Source organism: Rattus norvegicus, chromosome 16, assembly GCF_021556685.1.
Source record: "Rattus norvegicus strain SHRSP/BbbUtx chromosome 16, alternate assembly SHRSP_T2T, whole genome shotgun sequence".
NCBI lineage: Eukaryota > Metazoa > Chordata > Mammalia > Rodentia > Muridae > Rattus > Rattus norvegicus.
The window spans coordinates 65422456-65448144 of record NC_141549.1 but is presented as its reverse complement, the minus strand read 5'-3'; the positions used below and the strand labels follow the sequence as shown (position 1 = coordinate 65448144).

Below are 25689 nucleotides of genomic sequence, written 5' to 3'. Positions count from 1 at the left end.
GGAGTCAGGTCTCTCTTATCATGGCTCTGGAGACTGAACGAGGCTGTCAGGCTTGCCCAGCAAGCGTCCTGAACCACCGAGCCATCTCACCAGCCTGATGCCTGAGTTTTGCATTCCAAGGGTTTCCCTCAAAGTCTCTTTCAGGTTTAAGATGACATTACATTATGATCAGAGACACTGAGTTCACAGTCCAAGTAGGAAGGATCAAGTGATGCCATAAAAGGCTTTAGATTTTAAAAGAAATACTTTATTTTTCTACAGTGCTTTGTTCAAAAGGGTTGACGTTTTTAAGAATTCTTCTGTAGAAGACAAACTATTTGATCATATTAATAATTCTTAGCAGATAAAACACTAAGATTAAATCAGATAAAATATCAAGACTAAAGAGGAAAGAAGATTGTCTCAAACAGTGACGTCCATTTTAAAATTCTTTCTCTTTAAGAAAGAGTTAGGCCGCACGTATAGTCTGTGGAGTCGCTCCTGTTCAGATGTCCTCCTCACAAACAACAGTCCAAGCGTTTGCCAAGTTGGTTTTCGGGCTTCTTAGCATCAGAGTCAATGTGTCAAGCCCTACCTCTTCTGATGCCTGTACTCGCTGCCACTGGTCACCAGTCTCCAGTCTAACGGTGCCTGTGCACTGCTGTACTTATGGGTGAGGCTGCTCTGCAACACACTCCACCCTGTGTCTGTGCAAGATCCCAGCAACAGAGAAAACTCAAGAAACATCCTGTGTCTTCAGGTTATCATCACAGCACGCTCATGGGGATGACTAGGTGTGACTTTAGGTTACCATCACAGCACGCTCATGGGGATGACTAGGACAGTGCCATTTTCTAGGCAAGCAATATATCTGGTGTACAGACCACATGCTTCTAAGAACTACATGCCGGAAATGTCAATGGGTAAAAGTTAAACATGCTGACTTATTACGATAGCAACTGTGGAGTTCTGCAACTGTATGAATCTAAAATGGGTTGACAGCTACATTATTTTTAGACGTAATATAGCAGGACTTGGTAGGCAAATCCTGGGTTCTAAAGTAGATGAGGCAGGAATATTACAAATCTAAGGCCTGTCTAGGTGACAGAATGAATTCAAGACTAGCATAGGCAACTTAGTCAGACTCAAGATTAAAAAGTAAAAAGAGAATGTAGAAATATCTATAAAAGATCACTCAGTATCCTCTCCTAAGCATGGAGTAATTCCAATAAAAATATTTTTCCATGTTTTTTTAAAAGGCCCTGTATCTAAGACAGCTCTATTATTTGTATTCTCTTTCTAGAGGACAATGAATGTGGCAAACTGATTCCTACCATTTGCTAAATTAAGCATTTATAATTAACTATATGCATCACAAAATCAATTTTAGAGTATAAAAGTAACCGAATTTTAGCTATGATTCAGTATTTAATCCCATCCCCAGAAGCCATGGGTTTGAGATGTGCTTACTTTAGAAGGCATCTTAAAGGTATTAAATGGATCTAATCTGTTGAATTTATTTGATATTTCATCTCCACTTTGTTAACCACTGTTAAATTTATGCATAGTATTGTGAGAAACTGATGCAGTAGCTGTATGTTTATGTATGATTATAACTCACAGAAGTAAAATTCAGTATTGAATCATTTTCAGTAAAAACGTACAAAAGAATATTTCATAAAAATCCCAATTTAGAAAATGGTTGCGATTCGTGAAAGAGCTACTTCCTGGTGTGGGAGCAGCATATCTTCCGCAGCAGATACCCCAGGGCAGGTGCAAGGCAGGTGCAAGGCAGGTGCAAGGCAGGTGCTTAATAGTCAGGCTTAAAACCCTAGCCACATTCTGGTAGTGAAGACTGGAGGGAAAAGCCAAGGGAGAGAAAGAAGAGTAACTGTTGAAATTACTGGAGAAGTTGCCTCTAGAGAAGAAGAAGGTGCAAGAGAGGAAGCAGAAGAAGCGGCCATGAGAGAGTCAAGGGAGAGTAGTCCTGAGGGCTGCCCAATTGGAACTAAGAGCAGCCCAGATGATGTAAATAGCATTAACTCGGGGTTATTGATAGGAAAGTAGATTCTAACAGCATGGAGGGGAGGCAGCTGTCCAGCTCTTGTGCTGTTTAGGGCTTATCATAAATATAAAGGCTGTGAGTTTGTCTTTCATCCGGGAAAGGCGGAGTAGAAACCCTGGGCCTGGATTATACTCATGTCTATAAGTAACCACACTGCGATTCTTTCACGTCTAGTTCCTGAGGTTTCAGTAGGCTGCTACTTCTAATTTGGGAGTTGGGGAGTCAGTGCCTATTTTCTATCAGTTTCATTCCTCATCTCTGTCAACAAACCTACAGACTGAGGCAGAATGATTGGCATGCCAGAATGAGCTGAGGAGGGAGGCAATCCTTACCAGCGTTCAGGGTTGTGAAATTTCGTCTTGAGACTGCTCCCCTCGCAGCACTAGCTCACCTGTAACCACCAGGGACCGGGACACTCTGTGCTTCTAAACTAGGATGCATTGCTTGAGAGCTCCCCAAAATTTGTAGGCCGATTGTGGTTTTCTACCTTTGTCATCTCCAAGCTTTCACACAACAACTCTTAAGATTTACTGTAACTCACTGTCACTTAGATATTTTAATATAGATGTTTAGGAACTTCTTATGTAGATTTTTGAATAGTCATATCATGTATCAGTTAATCTTAAGAATTTTATTTCTGGGTAGAGGACATCATAAGATATCTGCTATAAAAGGGGGAACTGTGCCCACAGAGCTTGGGCATACAGTTTACAGGCAGCAAAGAGTAGCCAGGTTTCTGACTACTGGTCTATAGGTGTCTCTCTGTTACACTAGTGTACAGGTGTCTCTCTGTTACACTAGTGTACAGGTGTCTCTCTGTTACACTAGTGTACAGGTGTCTCTCTGTTACACTAGTCTACAGGTGTCTCTCTGTTACACTAGTGTACAGGTGTCTCTCTGTTACACTAGTCTACAGGTGTCTCTCTGTTACACTAGTGTACAGGTGTCTCTCTGTTACACTAGTCTACAGGTGTCTCTCTGTTACACTAGTCTACAGGTGTCTCTCTGTTACACTAGTCTATAGGTGTCTCTATGTTACACTTTCAATTTTCCGTCTGTCTACAGCAATGGAACCCAGACAAAGGCTATCCAGACAAAGGCTGAGGGGAGAAAAAGAAGAGTAATTATACTTAAATTCTTTCATGTCTAATTCCAAAGTTTTCAGAAGGCTGTTACTTCTTACTTGGGAGTTAGGAAGTCACTGTCTATTGTTCTATCAGTTTTCTGCTGAATCTCTATCAACAAAGTAAATATCTTACACTATAGTGGGCATTCACTGTGACACTCACCAGAAGTTGGTAAGTACATTTAAATCAAGAAAATAGATGATAATTTCAGAACAGTTAAGAGTGACAAGTAGGTCAGACTACTATCCATGTAAGAACAATGAAAGGTCATTACTACAGAAATTCAACTTTTTCTCCATTTGACAGATTGCATAGCTCCCATAATTCTGCTTGTATTCAATTCCAACCAGACACTAACTTTGAAATGGTGCAGATCTCCTGACAGCTCCGCATCCTACCACAAATCAGAGGTGGGTGCCTCCGTGTAAGAAAGGAAAGGTGCGAGAAAGAAACATTCGGGTCAGGAAGATTGCCCACAAAGCTAGTGATTCAGAACAGTGGCAGGGCCCGCTCTCATGGGGGGGTGTGAGCAAAAGGAAGGCATCACGTGACTCACCGCTCAGAATCTGCTGCACCGCTTCGTTCCCCATCTGCGCGGCTGTGAAGCCTTGCAGGGAGATGATGGAAGGGTCAGAGCCGTAACTCAGCAGGAGGCGGCAGGTCTGCAGGTGGCCAGCCAAGGCAGCTCTGTGCAAAGCAGTCTGACCTAGACTGTCCAGCGCGTTCATCTGAAAAATCGTTGGATGGCCATGTGAACTGGGCATTCCTTCACACTGTAGCAAATAGGCGCTCAGAGAAGAGTCAACTGCGAGAAACTTTTTTGAAAACCATCGTTGATTAGCTTTTGCTCATTAGTGCTATAGAAATAGGAGTGTCCTGGGGGGGGGGGGGTCACAAAATACCCTTGATTTCCCAGAATGACCATCATTCGGCCACTCCACTCAAAAAAGGGAAAAAACAGTTGTCAGAGGGCAGGGATTCTCACCCAGTGCTCACTGCTTACCACATCTCTGCTCACCAAACACCTCAGAATAAATGGCTCTCTCATCATCCTCAGACAACCAAATACACACGCCAAGACTATCAATGTAGTACATTACACTTTCATTTTAGGAAATGCCTTATAATCTAAATGAATATTCCTCATCAGAGGTGTTTCTGATTTCAAGTTCTTTTCTCTATGAGAGTATTCATACTAAATAAGGAAATACCTTGGAAAGGACCCATGTCTACACACAAACTTGTTTCACATATACATTGTACACAAGAGCTGAAGCAACTCTATTTTTCTGTGACTGTGTGGTATTACATGGATTCAGGTGTATAATTTTCTATCTGTATGGTGTTGATAATTCAAAGGTTTTGATTTTCAAGCATTATAGATTCCTATTTTCAGGTCATGGATACTCATCTGCAATAGACACCTTAACTATAAATACAGTCGACTGGGAACTCCCTTGAAGATTCAAGGTGCCACTTTCAAACCTTGGAGAGTGTATATGGGGAACAGTATTTAGTTGCGTTGAATAAATGTTCTGCTTTTGGGTCAAGGTTCATATTTTGATCAAATGTAACTGGCCTAGTATTTTAGAATGTTCTAGTAAACACCTGTTACTCTAGAGGGATCAAAGTCTTCCTCAAGTGTACATGCTGCTTTCACAGAATCTCTTCTCAAAGTCCTCCATCTCTGGAGGCCTCAACAACTCCCAGAGCACGTGCGCTTACTCAGCATAACCACTTACTACACTGTTGGCACAATATTTTTTCATCAAGACCAATTAATGGTGAAAATATGGAGTGTCTTCTTGAAAGGTCCTCATAAGAGAATGCCAGTTCAATCCCACAGCAGTAAGAGGTCAGAATTTAAGAGACTACTCTAGTTCCAGTCCTTTGTTAGTGGGAAAGTTATGGTGCTTGTTCAGAAAAGGGTTCACTTACATTCTTATTGGTCTTCACAAAACTCGTCGTCAAATGGCATCACAATTTAATTTGATCATATTTTCCAGCAGAAAAAAAAATGACTCTGTACCCATCACACAAGCACTAAGTATTGATTCCTCAGTGGAAAACACAAGATGGCATAGAGTTTTGTATAGATGTTACTTCATTTTAGAGGAATACCCAGAACTGCAAACATCCTAATCACTCACACTTTCTGGAAATTAGATGAGACACACTAATTATACAGCTGTAAAAATGGATGCTAACAATGAATTCCGATTTAGTTTGTTAAATCATGTAAATATGGTTTGAGAGTAATTCTTCTAAAATACTGATCTTATCAACTTAAGATTTGAATGGATGATTCTAGTATTTTAAATAAAGCTCAGTCCCTTAGCAAACAAATGTAACAGGCAGGAGGAGGACTGTAAAGGTTTTCTGTTTATCTCTAGGACAGGCCAGCTTTAGCTCCAGCGTTGAAGCAGATCTGCAGAACACTGTGGTGGTCTCGATAGGAACGGCCCACATCGGATGTTTGACTGCTTGGTGGGGAGTGGTACTATTAGGAAGGGTGGCCTTGTTGGAGTAGGTGTGGCCTTGCTGGAGGAAGTGTGTCACTGTGGAGGCGGGCTTTGAGGTCTCATATGCTCAAGTCACACCCAGTAGAGCACAACATCTCCTTCTGCTGGCTTCACATCAAGATATGGGTCTCTTTGCTCCTTTTTTAGCACCACGTCTGCCTGAGTGCCACCGTGTTCCTGCCATGATTATAACGGACTAAATCGCTGAGCCTGTGAGCTAGCCCAATTAAATGTTTTGCTTTGTAAGAATTGTACTGGTCACGGTGTCTCTTCACAGCAATAAAACCCTAACTAAGACAGACACACTGTACCTTCTGTAAGTAAGTATGGTAGAACCAAGTGCTGTGGAAAATGGTCCATTCACATCCCCCTCACTTACTCTGGGGAATTTCATATTTTAACAATGAATAAAAACTTATAATGTATCAATGGTTCTTGGAATAAGTTTGTAAAAGGAACTAAGATTTAATTTTAAAAGTTTTATAACAGAAACTGGTAAGTTGATCACATGATGTTACACATTCTATGCATATATTTATTAACTCATTCCTTTAGGTTGGTCTTTTGGTATCTTAAAAATGTTCATATGCATAAAGTATAAGACACTAGATGCAGTGCAAAATCATTTCTTTTGACAAATATGTATTTTTAAATTATAAATGGAGATTATAATTCTTCCCTCAAAATCTAAGTATCATCTACTAAGGACTATGGAGTACTTTGTTCAGCAACCAAGTTGATGTTACTAATGAGTAAAGCACTCGCTCAGTGGAGATAAAGAGCAGAGCTTAGAACGATTTGCTCGTAGTCTATCTATGTAGCTCACTTAGAGCACTAACTGTGTAACAGACGGGAGCAGTAAACAGGCTTTCTACAGGGATTGGTGAGGAAGGGGTTACTCTTTACTAGAAGGCAACATCACAAATCTCTCAGGGAGGCTCGCACAGAAGGATCCTCACAAGCCTGAGGTCTGCTTTTCCTATACAGCAGTTTCTAAGCTTGCTAGGACTACAGAGTAGACTCTGCCCCACAAACAAATCAACAACAAAACTCCCACCAAAGTCAGCAAATCTGCCACTGCCTTCCTTCTTCCCCTGAAGCCACTGGTCTCACGGTCCCCAAAGCCTCCTAAAATGGTTTGAGTTGTAAGTCTTAACCCCTTGGTTCACTACAAATTCTTAACATTCAATGATAAACATATTATTTTTATTAAAATGTGAAACTGCCACCAGAAAAAGAAAAAAAAAGCTTGATACATATTCAACAGTGCTAATAATAGTCAAGGCATTCTTAAGTCATACATTTAGAGGTCATGACAGATAATTTTGATTGTGAACTTGATTGGACTAAGCAAGTGATTAAGTAGTTAATACGTAGTAAAGCAAACTTATAGGTATATTTCTAGAGGATTTTCTAGAGATGAATGACTATAAGGGTTCAGTTTAAATGAATGTGCTAACCCAGTGACAGAATCTGGAGGCTACTAGGAGATAGAACTGTGGGAGGCCACAGGGGTGTGTCCTCTGCGCTTGTCTCTTCCTACTAGTGCTCCACTCTGCTTCCTGTTTGGCACGATGTGGTTATTTCAGAACACTCTCCTTCCACTATAAACTAAACCTCTGAGCCATGAGCAAAACTGACTTTTCCTCCCTTCTATGGCTTATTAGGTATTTGATCATGTGAGCATGTTCAGAAAGTGCTGTTAGATTCAAATGGAAACTATGGGCCACTTAAAAGTCAAACGGAAATCACAGAAGGAAAATACTAAGCAAGGAAAACATGGCCCAACAGTAGCCGAGGGAAATGTTTACTGATGTATGAACGAATGAACGCAGCAACCCTGTGGGACTAGCATCCTGCCTTGGGATCCAGGAATGAGCATTAATGAGTGGATGGAGCTGCCACTGCTCTTCCTTCCTTCCTCCCTCCCTCCCTTCCTCTCTATTCCCTCCCTCCCTCCTCCCCTTCTTTTGCTTTAGCTTGCCTACAAATTACTATGTAGACCAGGTTGGACTCAAACTCAGCAGAGATCTACCTGCCTCTGCTTCCCGAGTGCTAGGATTGAAGGCGGCTGTCACCACACACATGTGGCATTTGAGATCTACTGATGACAATCTATATATTATCTTTGTATTTAAAGGAACCAATAATAACTTCCTTGCTGTGGTGGAAGACCAGGAAGGACATGCTACTCTAGAAGTCATTTGTGTCACTAGCAGACTGTTTTCAATCCCAGAAGCCCACTGCTGATCTAAGATGCTAATAATAAAAATTCATTATGCACATGAACAGCCAGTAAAGACTGAGGACCTTGCATCTACACAAGGCCATTGAGAAAGACTATAAAAAAGCTTAGTTTTCATGTAACTTAGGTGATAACAAAAAAACATGAAGAATTAAGAACATTATCAGTGCAACTCTAAAACACTACACACAAATCTGAAGCTTATGGGAGGGAAATACAGGAGCCAGGAAAGAAAGAAAGAAGACTTTCATTACTATGGTGTAAAATGTCATAGAAATGCAGTATTAACTATGTTCAGCAAACAGTAATATTTTTACTTTTAATGTGGTTATTATGCTAAAAATCTCACTGGAAAATACAGTACTCAAATTCCATCTTTCCTATGCTCTCACAGAGACTACCTAAAGACAGAATAGGAGTTGTGTAAGTAGGTCAGAAGTTTGTGTTTTAGTGCTTATGAACTATGAAGCCGATGGGTGGCTATGCTGTTTTGTGTGTCAACTTAAGAGCTAATGCTATCTAGGAAGAAGGACCCTCAGTTTTTTTTTTTTAAAAAAAAAGGACAGAGACAATTTTATTAGAAAAAAAGATTAAATCAACTTCAAAAGACAACCTATAAGTTTAAACACAAAAGCATGCGCCAACTGCCTTTTCTGAAAATGGTGATGTCGTGGGGACCCAAGCCCTGAGGGTTGCTTGCCGCCTTGTGCTGAGTCAAGGCTTACCTTTGCTCCATGCTTATGCAGAACCTCCATGACGTCATTATGAGCTCTTTCAGCTGCAACATGCAAAGGAGTCATGAAGCTATGGGAAGGAGAAAAGGAAAGAGAATGTTGTGACTTCTACTGCGCCAACTCTCGGTAGATACTGGCTGCTAACAGAGGGCTCATTGTCTTTAGTGATGTGGTAGGGTCATGTGTCGTGTGTGTGTTCATCCAAGCCACCTTAACTAACTCAGCGAGTCGCAGATCACCAAGATGAAGCAAACACGGTAACAAGAAGACATGAAACCAGGACAGGCTTGCTGGGAGGAAGGGGTTCATGGTGAGGGGTGCGTAGGTTGTATGACTAAGTTATGTTATTTCCATGTACAGAACAGTCGGAGGCAAAGGAAAGGCTGAACAGCTTCTGTAGCTATACTTACTCCTTGTTTTTTTCATTGACATTGGCGCCCTTCCTAAGTAGCAGTTCTGCCACCTGCTTTCGTTTGGGATGCAAGGAGGCCACAGCACAATGCTGGAAACCAAACAGAACTCAGTTCAAGACAAACTTCGACTTAAACATTAACTCCTGAATAAAGCAGCACCCGGAGCTATTTGGCACACTGCCATCTCAAAGTGCATCAGGACATAGTGATATATTTCACTCTACAGTCAGTATTCCTGTTACATACAGGGGAGTGCAAAGCAAGTGAAATTATATTCTCAATTAGGCATTAAGAGACTTCATTTCTTTCAGTCAATAAACACTACTAAGCATTTGTCCCACTGAAGGTATCGGAACACTACTTTTTCAAAGCTACTGAAATCTATATAGAATTCCTCAGGCTTTCACTGGTCTATCAGCCAGAGGCCAGTGGCTCTCTACTACATCACTGACAGAGCACAGAACTCCCGAGGATAAGCAGGTTTGCTTAGGCACTGGTGAGAATATGTGACGTTGAAGCGAAGTAAAGGAACCGATATTCTTAGCAATCTTATATTTTACCCTATTTATATTACTTTTGTATTTTGCTTCATTTTACATCAGTGATTGTATTAATAGTTGAAAAATGAAACTACTCATAACTGAATGAAGTAAATGCCCCAAAGCTGAGGGTTGAGTTTCTTCCAGTGCTGGGGATTATCCTGTGACTGTGGACCTCCTGGCCTAGCACTATGCACACTGAAGTTATCTGAACTAGGCTTGGTGGTTTTAAATTTAACTTGGCCCAATAGTGTTTTCAGCAGAATGGGCTAAATGACCTTTCTGAGCCACGCAGGCTTAAGAAAGTTAAATGAAGCGTGAACAGTCTGTAACATAAGACGCACATATGTGTAAGCTCTAAAGTTAGGGGCAGACACTAACGAGCCCAACATTTGTGCCTTCATGTGCTTAATGACAAACAATAAGTGATCTTCCTGAGAGAGGACTAGAGAAAGAAGGATAGCTTTACAGGGACTTTATACAGTCAGGAGCAGAAGGCTCAGTTTCAACACTTCCTCACATGAACACAATCTGTTATAAGAATGCATTACTCCGAAGGATGATGCAAATATCTATGAAACCCTATTTTCTACAGAAAGCATAGACACTATTTATCTAGTAAGCACACCCCAAAGAGAAGATTCTATCAGATCATACTTTGCATTATAATGAAAGCACTGAGCACAAAAATAATTTGTCACAATAAGCTTGGGTGAACACAAGAATAAAAGGAGTCTCAATCGCGGCCGAGCAAATATCTAGTCCCTCACCCACAAAGAACCGTGACCAAACCAAAGTTAAAACCAGTGCAACCAAGATTAAAATGCAAATTGCTGGCATTTCAGAGAGCAATGCTACTTCAAGGCTTCTGAAATGAAAAGAATTACTTAACCTTGCACCACTATTTCGGACCCACAGGACTTATGGATAACATCACCTTACCAAGGCAGTTTCATGAGACTGTGGCTGCTTGAAGTTAATGATTTCCAAAGCAAGTGTTTTCTTCACTTTGGCCAGGTCTGCTTCTCTGGCAGCTTGTAGTAAAGAATGGCCTTTAAATTCATCTGCGGAAGAAACAACAGTTGGCATGTGCTTTGTAAGTTATAATCAATTCTGGAAGGTTTATGTGCAGGCTGTAGCCCCAGCACCTGGAAGGCTGAGGCAGGACTACAGAGTAGAGGCTAGAATGACTTACGAAGGGAGCCTGAGACCAGCTTGTATGAGACGGTCTCAAACACACCCAATACATACACAAATACAGCAAAAAATTTAAGCAGAAAGATTATTTTATGCACATATCTATTTTAGTTTAAAATAGTAATATAAGATAATGCTAACAAGGAATGCATGTATAGATTATTAAAAAGTTTTGAAATATAAATAACTCTGAAATAAGACTTCCATATTCTCAAAGTTGATGGCAAGTCACATATAAAAAGTTTTTGAAACAGCTTATCTAATTGTCCACCAAAACAAAGCAGCTAACACTCTCTCCCTCTCTCCCCCCTCTACCCCCCCCACCCCAACACACACGAGCACTCTGTACTCTTACACAGCACACGGGTCTCTACACACACAGAGTCACAGAGAACAGACAGGCTGACCCCTTTCCTACTCTGCTCTGTTTTTGCTTCTGCTGCCATCAGAACTAAATGTTAAGTCATGGAACAGAAAATTAGATTTAGAGAAACAGTCAAAATATTAACAGCACTTAACAGAATTTGAGAACCACCAGAATCTGGCTTTTTCCAAAGAACAATACTACCGAAGAATAATCTTAGATTTTTATTTTCTCTCTCTCTCTCTTTTTTTTCCCCTTTTCTTTTTTTCGGAGCTGAGGACCGAACCCAGGGCAAGCACTCTACCACTGAGCTAAATCCCCAACCCCTTATTTTCTCTTTTTACAGATTTGGTTTTGTTTTATATGGTTTTATTAACGAGGCACTGAAAACTGGTCTAAAAACACACAAGTGAATCTGACACTACACAGAACCATTTAGCTGTTGTAATGTTTGGATGTTTGCATCTGCATGGTACTGTATTGCTGTTTCTTCTTTCTTGTGAGGGCCCCAGCACACTGCTTTCTACAGACAGAAACGGGCACAGACAGCTCTTCAAACACAATGTGCTGTGAACTGTTTAGTCTGCACTGAAGGCTGCAGCTTCGACTCTTTGGATAAGCCTTCCTATTCTTCTTACTGAATACCTGCAGTTAGGATCACAGCACTTGTAATGCCTAGCACCACTGCAGTCTTAGAATGGAGTTGGGCACATAGTAAGTTCTCAATAAATATGTGTTTCCAATTCATTATCTGTGTACTAAGTTGTGGTTAGTTTAGGAAATGAACCATTTCTTTTTTTTTTTTTTCTTTTTTTTTTTTCGGAGCTGGGGACCGAACCCAGGGCCTTGCGCTTCCTAGGCAAGCGCTCTACCACTGAGCTAAATCCCCAACCCCGAAATGAACCATTTCTAATGACTTTTTATTTAACATGTTTAAAATTTGTGTATGTGTAATGTGTGACTACAAATATGTGTGTGCCACAGGATATGTGCAGAAGTCAGAGGACAACTTTTAGAAGTTGGTTTTCATTCCCTCAGGTGAGTGCTTTTACTGGCTGAGCCGTCTTGTTGTCCAATCTCTAGTTATTCTTTTAACTGTTACATTTTTCAACGTGAGATTTTAAAACATTCGGAACAAACACAGGGGTGACTACGATGGTAAAGTGAACAGCAAACACCAATGACAAATTTGGTATTTGATTTAATATTACACACAGGGACTAATAAATTCAGGTAATTGCCGGCAGCCACACGCACAGAGCTGGACCCTGACAACTATAAAGGGGCAGGTGTATTCAGAAGTGAGAGCAAGCGAACTGTAGAGTGTCTTGGAGTGAGCAGTTGAGAGACATTTAAGCTGAAGGCAAACAAGCCCCACAGTTGTGAACAGTAGCAATGGGTGTTGGGAACCGAGTGGTCTGCATAAGCCAGAAGCATTCTAAACTGCTGGACCACCTCCCCAGTCCTATGGGTTTGTTTCAGAACCTCAAAGACACCGTGCAGTTTAAAAGATGTTAAAACTACAAATGACACTACCCTAAAAGCTGAGAACTTCATATTTACGAAATATCTAAAAGTTGGCTTTTCTAAATGTATCTTAAAGTAAGAATAAAATTTAGACAACTCATTATTTGGCTTTCTAAAAAGAATAAATAAAATCAAGAAACTGGATAAGTATGCAGAATGTTGCAATTGTAATAATGGCACAGTATAAGCATCTCTCTCTCTCTCCCTCCCGCCCTCCCTCCTCCTCCTTCCTCCCTCCCCCTCTCTCTCTCTCTCTCTCTCTCTCTCTCTCTCTCTCTCTCTCTCTCTCTCTCTGTGTTTCTATACATGTATGGAGGCCCCTGATGATGTGTTCTGACCCTCTGAGGTAGGGCTCCTCCCTGAACATGAAGCTGAATCTCAGAATAGCCCTTTGCATAATCAGGCCAGCAGCCAGCAAGGTGCAGAGACTGTCTTGTCTCCTTCACTTCCAGCCTGGGAATTACATGCACATAAAGAACATGCCTGACTGGTCACGTGAGGACTGGGATCAAACTGCAGTCCCTGTGAAAGAACAGCAAGCACTCTTAACCACTGATCTATTTCTCAAGCCTCCTAGATAATTTTCTTCAAAGAAACTTCTGAAACCAAACACCGGCTACAAAGCCGTAATCAGGACACTGAAAGCTGCGGCCAGAGAAGAGATTTACAACTTCCCTCCCTTCCTCAGCCCTACTGAGAAGGTTAACAGCAGCTAAGGACTGCTCCCTGTGTAAAGCTACACACATTTATGTAGATGTTAAGGTCTACAGGAGTCTAAGACAACCTGATAAAACAGAAGGTGAAGACTTCAGGTAAGACTCTAATTTGTAAAATGGTTGGGCGCAGAGTTAGGGAACGGTGATGACCTGGGGATAAATAGGAGCGGGCCACGGGAACACAGTACTTCTGAGGAGAGTCACATTCACCTGCTGAAGCTGCTGCACACACAGCTCACAGAAGCGTGACACTAGGCTGGGTTGATGAGACACGATGCAGAGACCTCACGGAAGATCCCAGGGATAGCAACAGGCCGCTTTCCCCCCAACAACATACATGTCTCTAAGGAGCTCCAATCCATAGAAAATAAACTACAGAATCCAAGCCAGCATGGGATTATACAGATACATGGGAGGTTCTACAAAGACAGGAGTACAAAGATGTCCCCAGTTACGATGGGCTTTGCTTGATGAAAATCTAATCCAATCCCACTACATGACTACAATAAACTTCAACTTCCAAATGTGACTAAAAGTTTTAGGAAATTTGCTCTTTTCATAGAAATTAGCTTAAAAGGTGTTTCAATATAAATGCTGTATCATTTTGAGCATTCTTTTCCTTGAGGAAGTACATATAAGATTTTATCTCAGGCTTTCTCATTCTTAGACTCTCATATAAGGTTGAAGGCAGGCCACAGGTAAGGTAAACCTACAATGGCCACACAGAGAGAACAGAATGCATGTCAGAACTGTATACGCACAATGTAATAACCTGAGTGAGGACCAACTAGAAAAGGGACTTCTGGCCAAACCAAGGAGAGCTAGTTACTGTGTCTCCAGTCGATGATGTGTTCATTATTTCTGGGTTAACGGATATCTGTGCAGCACTAGTGTCAAAGGTCAGTAATACAGGAACTAAGACAGGCCGCAGACAGTTCTCTGTGCTAGCTAGCTAATACAAACTTTCTGTTTATCTAAACCTGCTTAAAGTTTCCTTAAAATACACACACACACACAAATATTATTATATATGAAGTGTATGTCCATCAAATCACCTCACTTATATGTGAATGTAAATATATTATATGTCATATGTAAATGTAAACATGACTGTCAGCGCTTTGGAGATGCACAGTTGACGCTCAGCAGCAGCTTTTATTACCAGTGGTACAAGAACAGAAGTTCCATGAACCCAGGGACTTCCATTTTGATTTGTATACTGATGTATTTCTATTGTTTGTCACACAGAAAAATACTCAGTAAATGGTTGTTGATGGACCTTGTCCCTAGCTGTCACAAGAACAAAACACAATATAGGAAAAGAAACAAAACTACACAAAAGCAAAACAAAACAAAAAACCAGGAGTCTTGACAAATGAATTAGAATTGGACTTAAAAAAGTGTGTGTGTATGTATGTATGCATGCATGCATGTATATATGTAGGTATGAATAGTCTATGTAGGTGTTAAAGGCTCTTGTGGAACACAAGAAGAAAGGATATGATAAGTTAGCACACATGTGCGAGGAGGAGGACATGGTCTCGTTAGAAAACAGCCTGAGAAATGAGGCAAAACTGAGATGTGCTCCCTGCTGGCCAGCCACTCGGGGTTCTGGGTACAAGTACGTACATGTCAGTCTTTCCCGGAGCTCAGGAGTGGGAGCCATATCCACAGCACTTTTGCCATGGCAATTGACCAAGGTTGGATCAGCACCATGACTAAGTAACAAAGAACAGACTTCGACGCGGTTCTTGGAAGCGGCTTCATGCAGCGGGGTGAACTGCCACAGATCCATAGCGTTGACACAAGCGCCATGCTGGATTGGAGAAAAAGTCTGACATGAGTGACTGTAAACGTAATCACTGAAAATTCCAGCTATAATTTTTGGAATTGTTTTAAATTCAGCTTTTAAAAAAAGTTTAAGTTGAACGCTACTATTCAATATTTTGGATTTCTCTTACCTTTAACAGCAGCTCTGTGACCTCATAGTGTCCGTATGAGCATGCATTATGAAGAGGTACAAGCCCGCTAGACAAAAAGAGAAAATTAAAACACTGAAATTTCAAACAGCCATCTGGCTGTGAGTTGCTAAATTCCATTAAGTTCTATTTTTTAAAAGCATTTTAAGAGCTTATGGAAAGAACTCGATGCACAGCTTCCATCCACACATTTAGCATTTATCTTGTGGTCTTTAAATAGGATCTATAAGAATAATAAGATACTATCAGACAGAAGAAGAATGAAAGGAAAGACCAACACACTAATAAACAAGTTATCGACATGTAGCAGGCACGCTAACTGGCAGGGAAGTGAAGCCACATTCATGCTACTTTCAGTGTAAGAATTAAATATCCAAGATTACGATAACTTCCCCATCAGAGTATCCTTCCTAAGTGAGGCTAAAAGCTGCCCTTTTCTGCTGTGCATCTCTTGATGTGGAAGCAGGTGGACGAGGACTCTGGGCACCTGCGCTCTACGTGATCAGGATACACCATTCACAGGAGGCCCAACACTTGACAAGCAAGACAGGCAGCGTGGAAAAGGACAGATCTGAAGTGGATGGGTTCCCCTTCTTGTAATTGTCAAGTACAGAGTTCATTTTTGTGCTTCCTGACATGAATGTGAGCTGAATGAAAAATCTCCCTCTGGGGCGTTGTTTCTTTATGCTGTCAATCACAGAAGTCTAACATAATCTGCTTCACCTGGGTAGGGTCAATTACCCTTGCTCTCCTACGGCCAGATAACGAGCAATGTTAGTTCTCATATAGGATGGAGAACAAATGTCCATAGATCATTGGAAACTAGAAAAAAATTGGTAAGCTTCCAATATTTATTAATTCATAATGATTTTGTTTCCTACCCATTCCTTCCTGTATTAATGTTTATAAAGATCATCTCTAGATTGAATTAGCTTAAAAATAACTAAATTAAAAAATCATTTACTCATTACTAGTTTATTAATATGAGGAGATTCTCTTAATAGCCACCATACTAGATTATCACATTTTTCAGTATTTTTAAATCTTAAATGCAATTTAAGAGATGGAAATGATTATAACTGGAAAAAATAATTTTAAATAGAATTGCAATAAAATTAAATTGGTGCAACAGATGACTGTGAGAAGTCTACAGCAGGTATATAAAATAAGATTTGAGCTCAAACCTGAGAACTTCATTTTCTAGTTTACTATCACTATTTTATGTGTACAGGTGCTATGCTTACATGTATGTCTGTATTGCATGTCTATGTACCTGTTGCCCAGAGGCCAGAAAGGGCACTGAATCCTGTGAAATGAGAGTTGGAGATAGGCGTGAGCTCCCAGTGTGCTGCTAGGGATCAAACCCCGTCTTCTGGAATCAAAGCCAGTGCTGTAACCACTGAGCCTTCTCTCCAGCGCCACGTGAACATTCTTAAGGAATGGGTAATATGACTTTCTTTGGAGCTAAAACCTTCAGGCTATCAAATGATGAAAACAGTATAATTATCTTCCCATGGGATCTTTAGAAGCTAACAGTGGCTGCACCTACCCTTTGTCTTTTGCGTGGACATCAGCTCCGTGCTGTAGCAGCAGCTGAACTATCCGCACTCTGTTGTAGCCCGCGGCCAGGTGTAACGGAGTAGACTGAAAAGACAAAGGAAAGCTCAGCTCATCACCACTTCAGGTTAAAAAAACAAACGGCTTTTGGTCTCCACTCAGCTTATAACTACACAAGGGACAACTCTCTTTCCAGGGGAGAGAAGTCTCTCTCCACTGTCACTGCAATGGCTTGATTCTGTTTTGTCTACATCAAACAAAACCCATGTACCTATAACAGTGTCTAACAGGTCTTGGGGCCTGCTTTTCTCTGAGGAGAGAGGTAGGGCTCTGGAAGCACTGGATTGACACCACGAAAGGGAGCTCTGCAAAGCAACGCTTTCGCTCACTCTCTTGCTTCTCTCCACAGGTGATCTTTCCTCCTGGCCTTCTCTCTGCCATGATGCAGCAAGGGGCCCTTGCCAGATGCTGGCCCCAAGCCATTTGGACCTTCCAGCCACAGAATTATAAACTAAGCACATTTCTCTTTATCCATTCCTCAGCATCGGTTTACAGCAGCATAGGATAGGACACAGACCTCATCTGTGTCCCTTATTGGTCTTCAGGATCAAGCCTTGCATTGCTTTTCTCTCCTTTCCAGCATGAACCCTTCTTATGCTAACTTAAAACCATGTAAGAGCCACCCATACCCAGTAACAGGAAACATAATATTCTAACTTTCGAACTTTAATGGAAAAGGCTGACAAGCATCCCTGAAGAACTATTTGAAGATGCTTTAGTGGAAACCAAAACGACAAGGCACTTCATCCATTCCCTGACTTCCAGCGGTAAGGTGTCACCACTGCACTGGGTGCCCGACTGTGCAAAGCTTCTGAATGGGGAGGCTCCCAAGACACAGCACTGCTACACACCAGTCGGTAAGTCACTAAGCTGTTCCCTGGCAAACCTGACATTTAATATTTTGTGGAAAAGGTGGTAATTTAATCGACTATGAACAAAAATGATTTTTGTTATAATGCCCAACATTGTTCATAGTTGATTCAGTACTTTCCATTTCCAAAGATGAACAAATCCCCAAATGAATGACGATAATGTAAGCAGTCAAATGTATCTCAGATAAACAAGGATGCTCTGTCACTGATCAGGTTAGAAATGAGAGGATGCCTGAAATAAACTGCTGTGAAACAAGACAGAACTAAGGAATCTGAAAAACCTCTGAGAACTGGTGGCTGGTAAGGTTACTCCGGCAGGCAGACAGTGAAGATGCAATAGTGTCAGTTTGGAAAGCACAATGACAGCGGGAAGCAGGGCCATGGTGATTGAGGGCTAAGGGAAGCAATGTGCAGGGCCCACACATGCCATGGTGTTATTTTATGACACTCCTTGGATACAGACGGCATCCTTTTCATCAGCTGGGACCTGGGCTGATGGACCGCAGAGAGCGGCTGACCACTGGAATGCATGTATTCACGCTGTCTAAACTGTGGGAGTGACCAGCCGCTTCAAGTTGTCCCCGGCCAGACTTCAGAACGATAGGCTGTACCTGGAACTGTAAGCTAAATTAAGCCCTTTCTCACCTCTGCTGTATCTGTCTTATCACAGCAATGAGAAATGAAACTAAGATGGTGAATCTGCCTATACTTTTGTGTAAAAGATTTAAATTGACATTTCAACATGTGTGATATTTGATGTATTTCCCAGGGAAGAATAAAACCACAACTGCAAAGCTATAATGGAAGTCATGAGGGAGCTGTTTATAATACACATACACTGCTCTTATTTTCTTTAAGATGAAGATTCAGTGTGGCCTATATCAAACCAACTTGTCTTGCTCTGTCCAGGACTTTCCCGGCTCCAGGAAACTCAGTGTTATCAGGGTGCTACTGGTCAAATTTCTTAGTGTCTAGAGAGCACTTGTTTTCAACCAGGGTGGATGGGTGGGGTTATCAAATGACTCTTTCTCAGGGGTCACATATCCTGTATATGAGATATTTACATTACCCTTCACAGCTATAGAAAAGTTAGTTATGAAGTAGTAACAATTTTATGGTTGAGGGTCACAGCATGAAAACCATATTAAATGGCTGCAGAATTAAGGTTGAGAACCCAAAGCCCCCCCCCCCCCCCCACACAGAGAGAGAGAGAGAGAGAGAGAGAGAGAGAGAGAGAGAGAGAGAGAGAGAGAGAATAAATGCACTTGTGTTCCACATAAGGTCTATTACGTCAATACATTAAGGACACTACTTAGTTAGTTCAGGATAATGAAGGCTGTCCATTTTGTCATCTAATGTGTTACTTCTTCCAAAGAGTGTTTCTTACCTTCATACATTCCACAATATAAGATATTGTTTGAATTCTTACTCCAGATTCTTTCTCTATATTTCGACTACAACATGATTTTGTAAAGTTTCATAATTTTTCAACATACAAATATGAAAATCTTTGCTTCACTAAAAACAAGTTTAAAGAAATATAAAATACCCATGCATTTGTTTCCCTTTTTTAATAATCACTTAATTAATGAGACACTGCTCCTTGACCTTCTGTCATCTCTTCTGACCCCTCTGCCCCGAAAGTATGCTTCAGCAAATTCAAGACACTGACAGTTCACCCTCACACATTCCAGAGACACCACTAAACCTTCCTTACAGTGTTTTTTCTTTCAGACTTCCGAGTTATTATCAAATCTAACAAAACAAATCTCAGAATCTAATGTTGACATCAATTCCTCTTTTATAGTTAAGTAAAACTGGCTTTTGAGATTCAAGATTATTTCATTACTATGTCTAGTAAATTTCTCAGATGAAAACCAGTTTTCAAGCTCCGATTTTTGCTGCCATTAAAACACTGCCTTTTGTCTGGCTCCTTCCTAAAGTAGCTGTGGCTACATCAGTGTTGCTTATCAATTGGAACTTAGCTTTCCTCCTCCAAACAAACATTTGAACACCATCTCTCACCTACTCCTGCACACTTTACAGAAGCCCAAGCAGCTTTTCCTTAAGGCTTAGTTAGCATGTGCTATCAGTCTCCAAGAGTGCCTCTATCAATCTGTGAGTGAACGTAGATATTATCGAACTTAAACTCTGTCTTAGAAATCTATATATACATGTAAACAAATACAGAGCCTGAAAATCCAACCTTTTTAACCTATAAATAAAATCTAACCTTTAAGGTCTGCCTTCAAAAAATTCACATATGCATTTCCTCAATTTTAGCTGGTCTTAAATTATCAACTTCTTTACAGTAATCACTTTCTCCGGAATAGAATCCCTTTTAGATGTATATATGAATATATTCTGTCCAGAACTTCAAGCAGTGCAGAAAACAAAACATAAACAGCTGTGCTACTCTGCAGCCGAGCCCCTTCCCAGAGGCAGTCACAGTGACAGCGCTCCAAGACCTTGTGTGTCTATGACAGCGTGCCTGCTTTTCCTCAAGTCTGTTGTCACACCAACAGGACTCTGCTAGATTTTTCTATGACTTGATGTTTTTCTTCCTACCTCTGCTATTACAGAGAAGACTGTCTGACTCTTTGAATTGGTGTACAGTATGTGTTTTGTGTGACTGTTCCATAATTATTTACTCACTGCCTATAAATGAGTATTTACGTATTTCAATTCTTACTCTATTTTATTAAAGCATATCTCATTTGGATCTATTATTTGGTTAAAACAGATCAGTGTTTTTTTTCTGGCACAAATAAAAGACTACATCAGCCATTAAATCAAAATTCCTAGGCAAACACAACAAACAGAATCAGAACTTTATTAAATTTCTATCAACAGAGACATGTTTAATCTGCTGTGATGGAAAGCTCTAAGAAGCTCTTTAAGACACTGATATTTAGACGAGAATCCAAACAAATTAAAAGCAGAAAATCAATATGGGCACGCAGCCCTGGAAATAAGTACATCTCTTTGCCGAGCCCTGCCTTTTAGGTCTCCTAATTATGAAGACCAGTATCTTTGCAGTTCCTTAATGCTTACCAACAACCACAAAGGATATTACAAAGTGTGTGCATTAACAGGCTAACAGAGTAAGCAGGGAACAGGAACTCGGAGGTGACACCCTCCACTCTCAGTCTGCATTCCTTTCCTCCCACTGACTAGCAGCTCAGACTCAGAGGATCTTCAGAAATGAACAGGTGTGACTGAGAGGCAAGGAGCTCATTGGTTCTAAGCGTGTCAGCGCTCAGACTCTCAGGGCTCTGCACTGAACTACAGCAACAGTGAGGCCATGCCATTACCAGGAGCACCCAGAATCGATAGTCTTCTTAGTAACAGAAGCTGCCTAGAGGTACAGGACAAGGAGGAGTAATGGAGCTACACACGGAGAGCAAGTTTTAATCTACTTCCTTCCCTTACAAGGGTTTTCTCCAGAGTCCTCGGAAAGATGGGCACTTGCTCCTTCTTGAAGCAAGCGTCTCCAAGTGTGTTGACTATTTACTGAACAACATGGTGGCTACTCCCTGGTCGGTCAGTGTCTCTTACTAGATACCCCAGACAGATGCTAATGCAGATCACACTGAGTTTGAAGTCAGGAAGAGCTCTTTCAAAGAATCCGTTTAAGCACAACCTGTTGGTTTGTTCCTGTTGAATGTCCACCTGCACTGAGACTAGGTCAGCTGTCACTTGAGGCCTCTTCCTAGTGAGTGCCTATGAATCTGGATGGGCTGCATGACAGGGTGACTGGCAGTTTACAGCCTCAGAGAGCACGTTCTTCTAAAGAGACACAGACTCATCCTTAAAATATCTGCAAGAATGCAAATATCTGAATTCAAAGTTATAGGACTATGTGATTCTTTGTAAATCGTGTATTCTACATTTCAACTACCTTAGATTCAAAGTGTGTTCTAGAAGCAGGAGGCCTGCAAGTTCAAGGCCAGCCTAAGTAACTTAGTAAGGCCCCATCTCAAAATAAAGTGGGGGCTGCAGATGTCTCTGTGTGGAAGCACCTGCGTGGAGAGGCCCTAGACTCAAGCTCCAGGAGTGCTGCAAGGTAACTCTAAAGTGAAACCATAAAAACTATTTTACAGGTATGAATTATGAAGATGAAGATAAAAGAAAAGAGTAGAGAAGAATGAGAATCCGCAGGGTAACCTGGGGAACAACGGAGCTCTAAATGCCCACTTAATGTTGCTTTAACTTAACGTCATCCTTATGGAAATCCCAAGGAGACTAACCAGCAATCAGTTTGAGTTTCTCTTTTTAACCTTAGAGCCCAGAATCAGCCATAGAGGTCAAATACAGAATGGAAACCTTTCTCTAGCACCCTCTTTAGTGGGGGAGAGAACAGAAACGCTCACGTCTTCTCAGGGCACAGCCTCAGCTTTTCAGTGCTTAGTGAGAAACAGCTGCTACCGAGGCTCGCCACTCCGGGGTTCACTGATAGATGTATTAGGACAAAAGTCTTCACAGCCCCAAACTCACATGACTCCTTTTACTCTTCATGTTTTTAATGGATAGCTGTTGTGTTAGGTTGACCTTTTCCCTTCCCATGTGGTGCTAGGAACCAGAGTCACAGTGTTGCACATGCTAGACATGTACCGTGCCAAACATGCTAGACATGTACCGTGCCAATGAGCCACAGCCTCAGCCGTGCGCTTCTTCTTGTGAGCAACATGTGCAATCTTTGGACCTAAGCATCAACGCTCTAAGCAATAGTGTTGGGGTGTGTGTGTGTGTGTGTGTGTGTGTGTGTGTGTGTGTGTGTGTATGTGTGTACAGTGATGAGTGCTTGCTGTACTTCCAGGACCCCAGCTCAGCTCCTAGCATATCAGATGGCCCAGAGCCTGCTCTAACTCCAGCGCCTGGGGATCCCATGCCCTCTTCTGGTCTCCAAGGATGCCTTCACGGAAAAATGTATACACATACACAAGACTAAAAATACATCTTACAAAAGTTTGAAGTAATTTACAATAGACAGATAAAGACAAGTTTAAATTGCAATCACTGCTGCTCTGTGAGAACATAATGAATTCCCCTTTACCCATCTATGCAGGTAGCTTTGGTAGGTGGATGCCAGGAAACTAGGCACTTCTCTGAGCTGCTGTGAAGGTGTGAAGACCTAGACCTCTAGCACAATGGAGATACGCTGTCAGCTCAAGGTTCCTTCAGTCGGCGTCCTTGCTCTTCTGGGATGAACACAGCAGTTTAAGGGTGACAGAGGTAGAGGCCTCCAGCTATCCTCACTTACAGCCTTCCTACCCACTGCTAACAGGTACTGAACTTCCTATAAGGCAGTTTATTTCCTCTGGTGGTTTTATGGTATGCTAGAGTAGTGTATTGTACTGCAATATACAAATTAAGTCAGAGTTACAAAAGGAAAATGATAGATTTAGAATTAGTGTGCTTCTAAACTTTCTAGTCTGCATACTGAATTAAGCATTTTAACTGTTTATGTATGATAGTCTTACTACCAATGTCATTCTTAAAACAGAAACACATTTTTAATTAGTTACTGAAAACATCCTTTTTAAAGGTGTATTACAGACATTTTCTATACTTTCAGAAACTTGGTGTTATAATTTCAATTTAATTCAATCATTGAAATTATGAATATTCATGCAAAAAAAACAGTAGAAGGCTTTTCCAAAACTTAAATTCTTTGAGTAAAATAGGCACAGATGTTATGCTGACTACTTACAACCCCCTTCAATTCCTGTGTTGAAGCCCACTCCTAAAGTGGCAGGAGCTAATAAGGCTTCATGGGCTGCTGTGAAGGAATGTGTGCTCTAAACAGAGACAAGCCCTTGCCTTCAGTTTAGCAGATGAGCACCTGGTAAGGCCGCAGTGGAAACAGAATCTCATCAGCAATCAAACACGGTGGGTGGCACCTGACCTTGCACTTGCTAGCATCTCAACAGTGAGAATGAAATGTTTGGTCAAATGGCAGGCAAGGATGACGAAGACACCTGGTAAGTGGTCTATTCTTGACTGAGAAATCAGTAGTTTACATTGTAACTGCCAGGCAACTGCTTTAAGAATGCTAATACAGCCAGATGTGTCGGCAAGCACCTTTCATCCCAGCACTAGTTAAGTGGAGACAGGAGGATTTCTGTGAATTGGGGGCAGCCTGGTCTACACGGCCAGGTCTAGGTCAGCCAGGGCTGTATAGTAAGTGCCTGTCTCTAAAATAAAGACTAGGGGCTAGAGAGATGGCTCAGCAGTTCAGAGAGCACTGGCTCATTCACCCAAGTTCAGTTCTTAGCACCCACACGGAGGTTCACAACCATCTATAATGCTGCTCCAGGGGATTAAATTTTCTCTCCTTGGCCTTGTGGGGACACAGATATGCATGTTGGCAAAATACCCATCCATACACACAACCACCACCACCACCACAACAACATTTTAAAATATTAAAGTCAAAGTTAGTTCATCCGGGAGCTGGTAGGGCAGAAGAGAGAAAACAAGTAGCCAACTCATCTAGCAGAGCAGTAAGCTCCAGGTTCACAGAGACCCTGCCTCAGAAAGAAAGAGACAGCAAAGAGTAAGCACCATCCTATTGCCCATGTGTGCACACAGCAGGACATGCACACACAGCCTCAGAGAAAGTCAGAATTCTTAAGTTCCTCTTAGATCCTTGCTATCATCTTACTGCCTCTCAACACACTTCTATGCTTCCTAGACACAGGTTCATCCTGGAAGAAACTTCTGCAGAACGCTGAATGTGTGTTACTAACTGCACATTCTGTTCAAGCCAGATTTGTGCCTAGTCACAATCCATGCAGGATGTCTTAGACTATCTTCATCATGTAATGTTGAATGATCTGTAAAAGCAGGAGAGAAAAGTCCCTTAAACAATTTGGAGGGCAGATGTTGAAGCAGTGCTTTTGAGCACAACTTCTAAATAAAACTGTGATAATGAATCACACAGACAAGTGACTTGGCACTCACTCCCCTCTCGTCACTCCACGGATGTGGACTGTGGATGCGGCAGCAGGGGCTGAGTATAGGACACAAAGCTTTACCGGCTTCCTTCAACACTCTGTCCCCTTCCACTAAAAATGACTTTCTTAGGGAAAGAACTAGCACAGTTGACAGCACTAATAACACCATAGAAATGCTGCATTTGATAAAAGAGATCATTTCAGTAAAAGTAATTCTCTAAAGAAAATTAAAAAGCATTTTCAAGTCCTTATTGTTACAGAAATGAATATACACAAGCATAAAGATTTTATATACTGTATCCCAAGAGAAACATGCAAGGAAAATTGCTCTAAGGGACTTCTGCATTATGGTGAGGGGACACAGCTCAGCAAGAGCTGCCCTGAAGTGCTTTGATTAGATTCACAATTAACCTTTAGGACTTGAAGGGTTCCCTGATGCAGACTTAATGAGTTCTGACCTTCCGTGAGCCCAAATAGCATCTCATCCATAAGCCATAGAACTGGAGATACGGAAAATGGTATGACCTTTATCTACCAAGATGTGGCAAGAATGAGGATGACAACAGAGGGCTGTAAGGGGCAGAGAAGCCACGTTCATGTCCCTAGACAATGCTCACACCTTCAGACAGTGGAAGAGGGCTGACACAAACCACGTGTCTTAATTACCATGCCCAAAAGTTGGTGAGGAAACGCTTCCACTCTGAAACACTTCCCGGAAGACTTCACCTCAGTGATGCTGACTGTTTCTTACTCACGGCTAAGGTCTTAGCTCCAGCCCACAGCAAAGCTCAGTCTTGCATTAGCTTACATTAGCTATCTTGTTCTGCTATCTTG

At 41.4% G+C, this 25689-nt stretch overlaps 2 protein-coding genes across 3 annotated transcripts in view; both read right to left on the bottom strand.

The window, feature by feature from the left end:
• The window catches only part of Erich1 (glutamate-rich 1), a gene marked incomplete at its 5' end in the record, with an annotated part of 52793804 nt that overhangs the window by 18216219 nt on the left and 34551896 nt on the right, over positions 1-25689 (bottom strand).
• Tnks (tankyrase) overlaps positions 1-25689 on the bottom strand; it is a 146573-nt gene that overhangs the window by 29805 nt on the left and 91079 nt on the right. For 2 of the 3 annotated variants that reach the window (XM_087587917.1, NM_001106084.2), the window contains 7 exon segments: positions 16957-17051; positions 15390-15456; positions 15058-15244; positions 10567-10688; positions 9083-9174; positions 8664-8742; positions 3728-3899 (listed from right to left, as the gene is read on the bottom strand). In XM_087587917.1, coding sequence (XP_087444043.1) covers positions 3728-3899; positions 8664-8742; positions 9083-9174; positions 10567-10688; positions 15058-15244; positions 15390-15456; positions 16957-17051 — 814 coding nt within the window. 3 annotated transcript variants of the gene reach the window in all.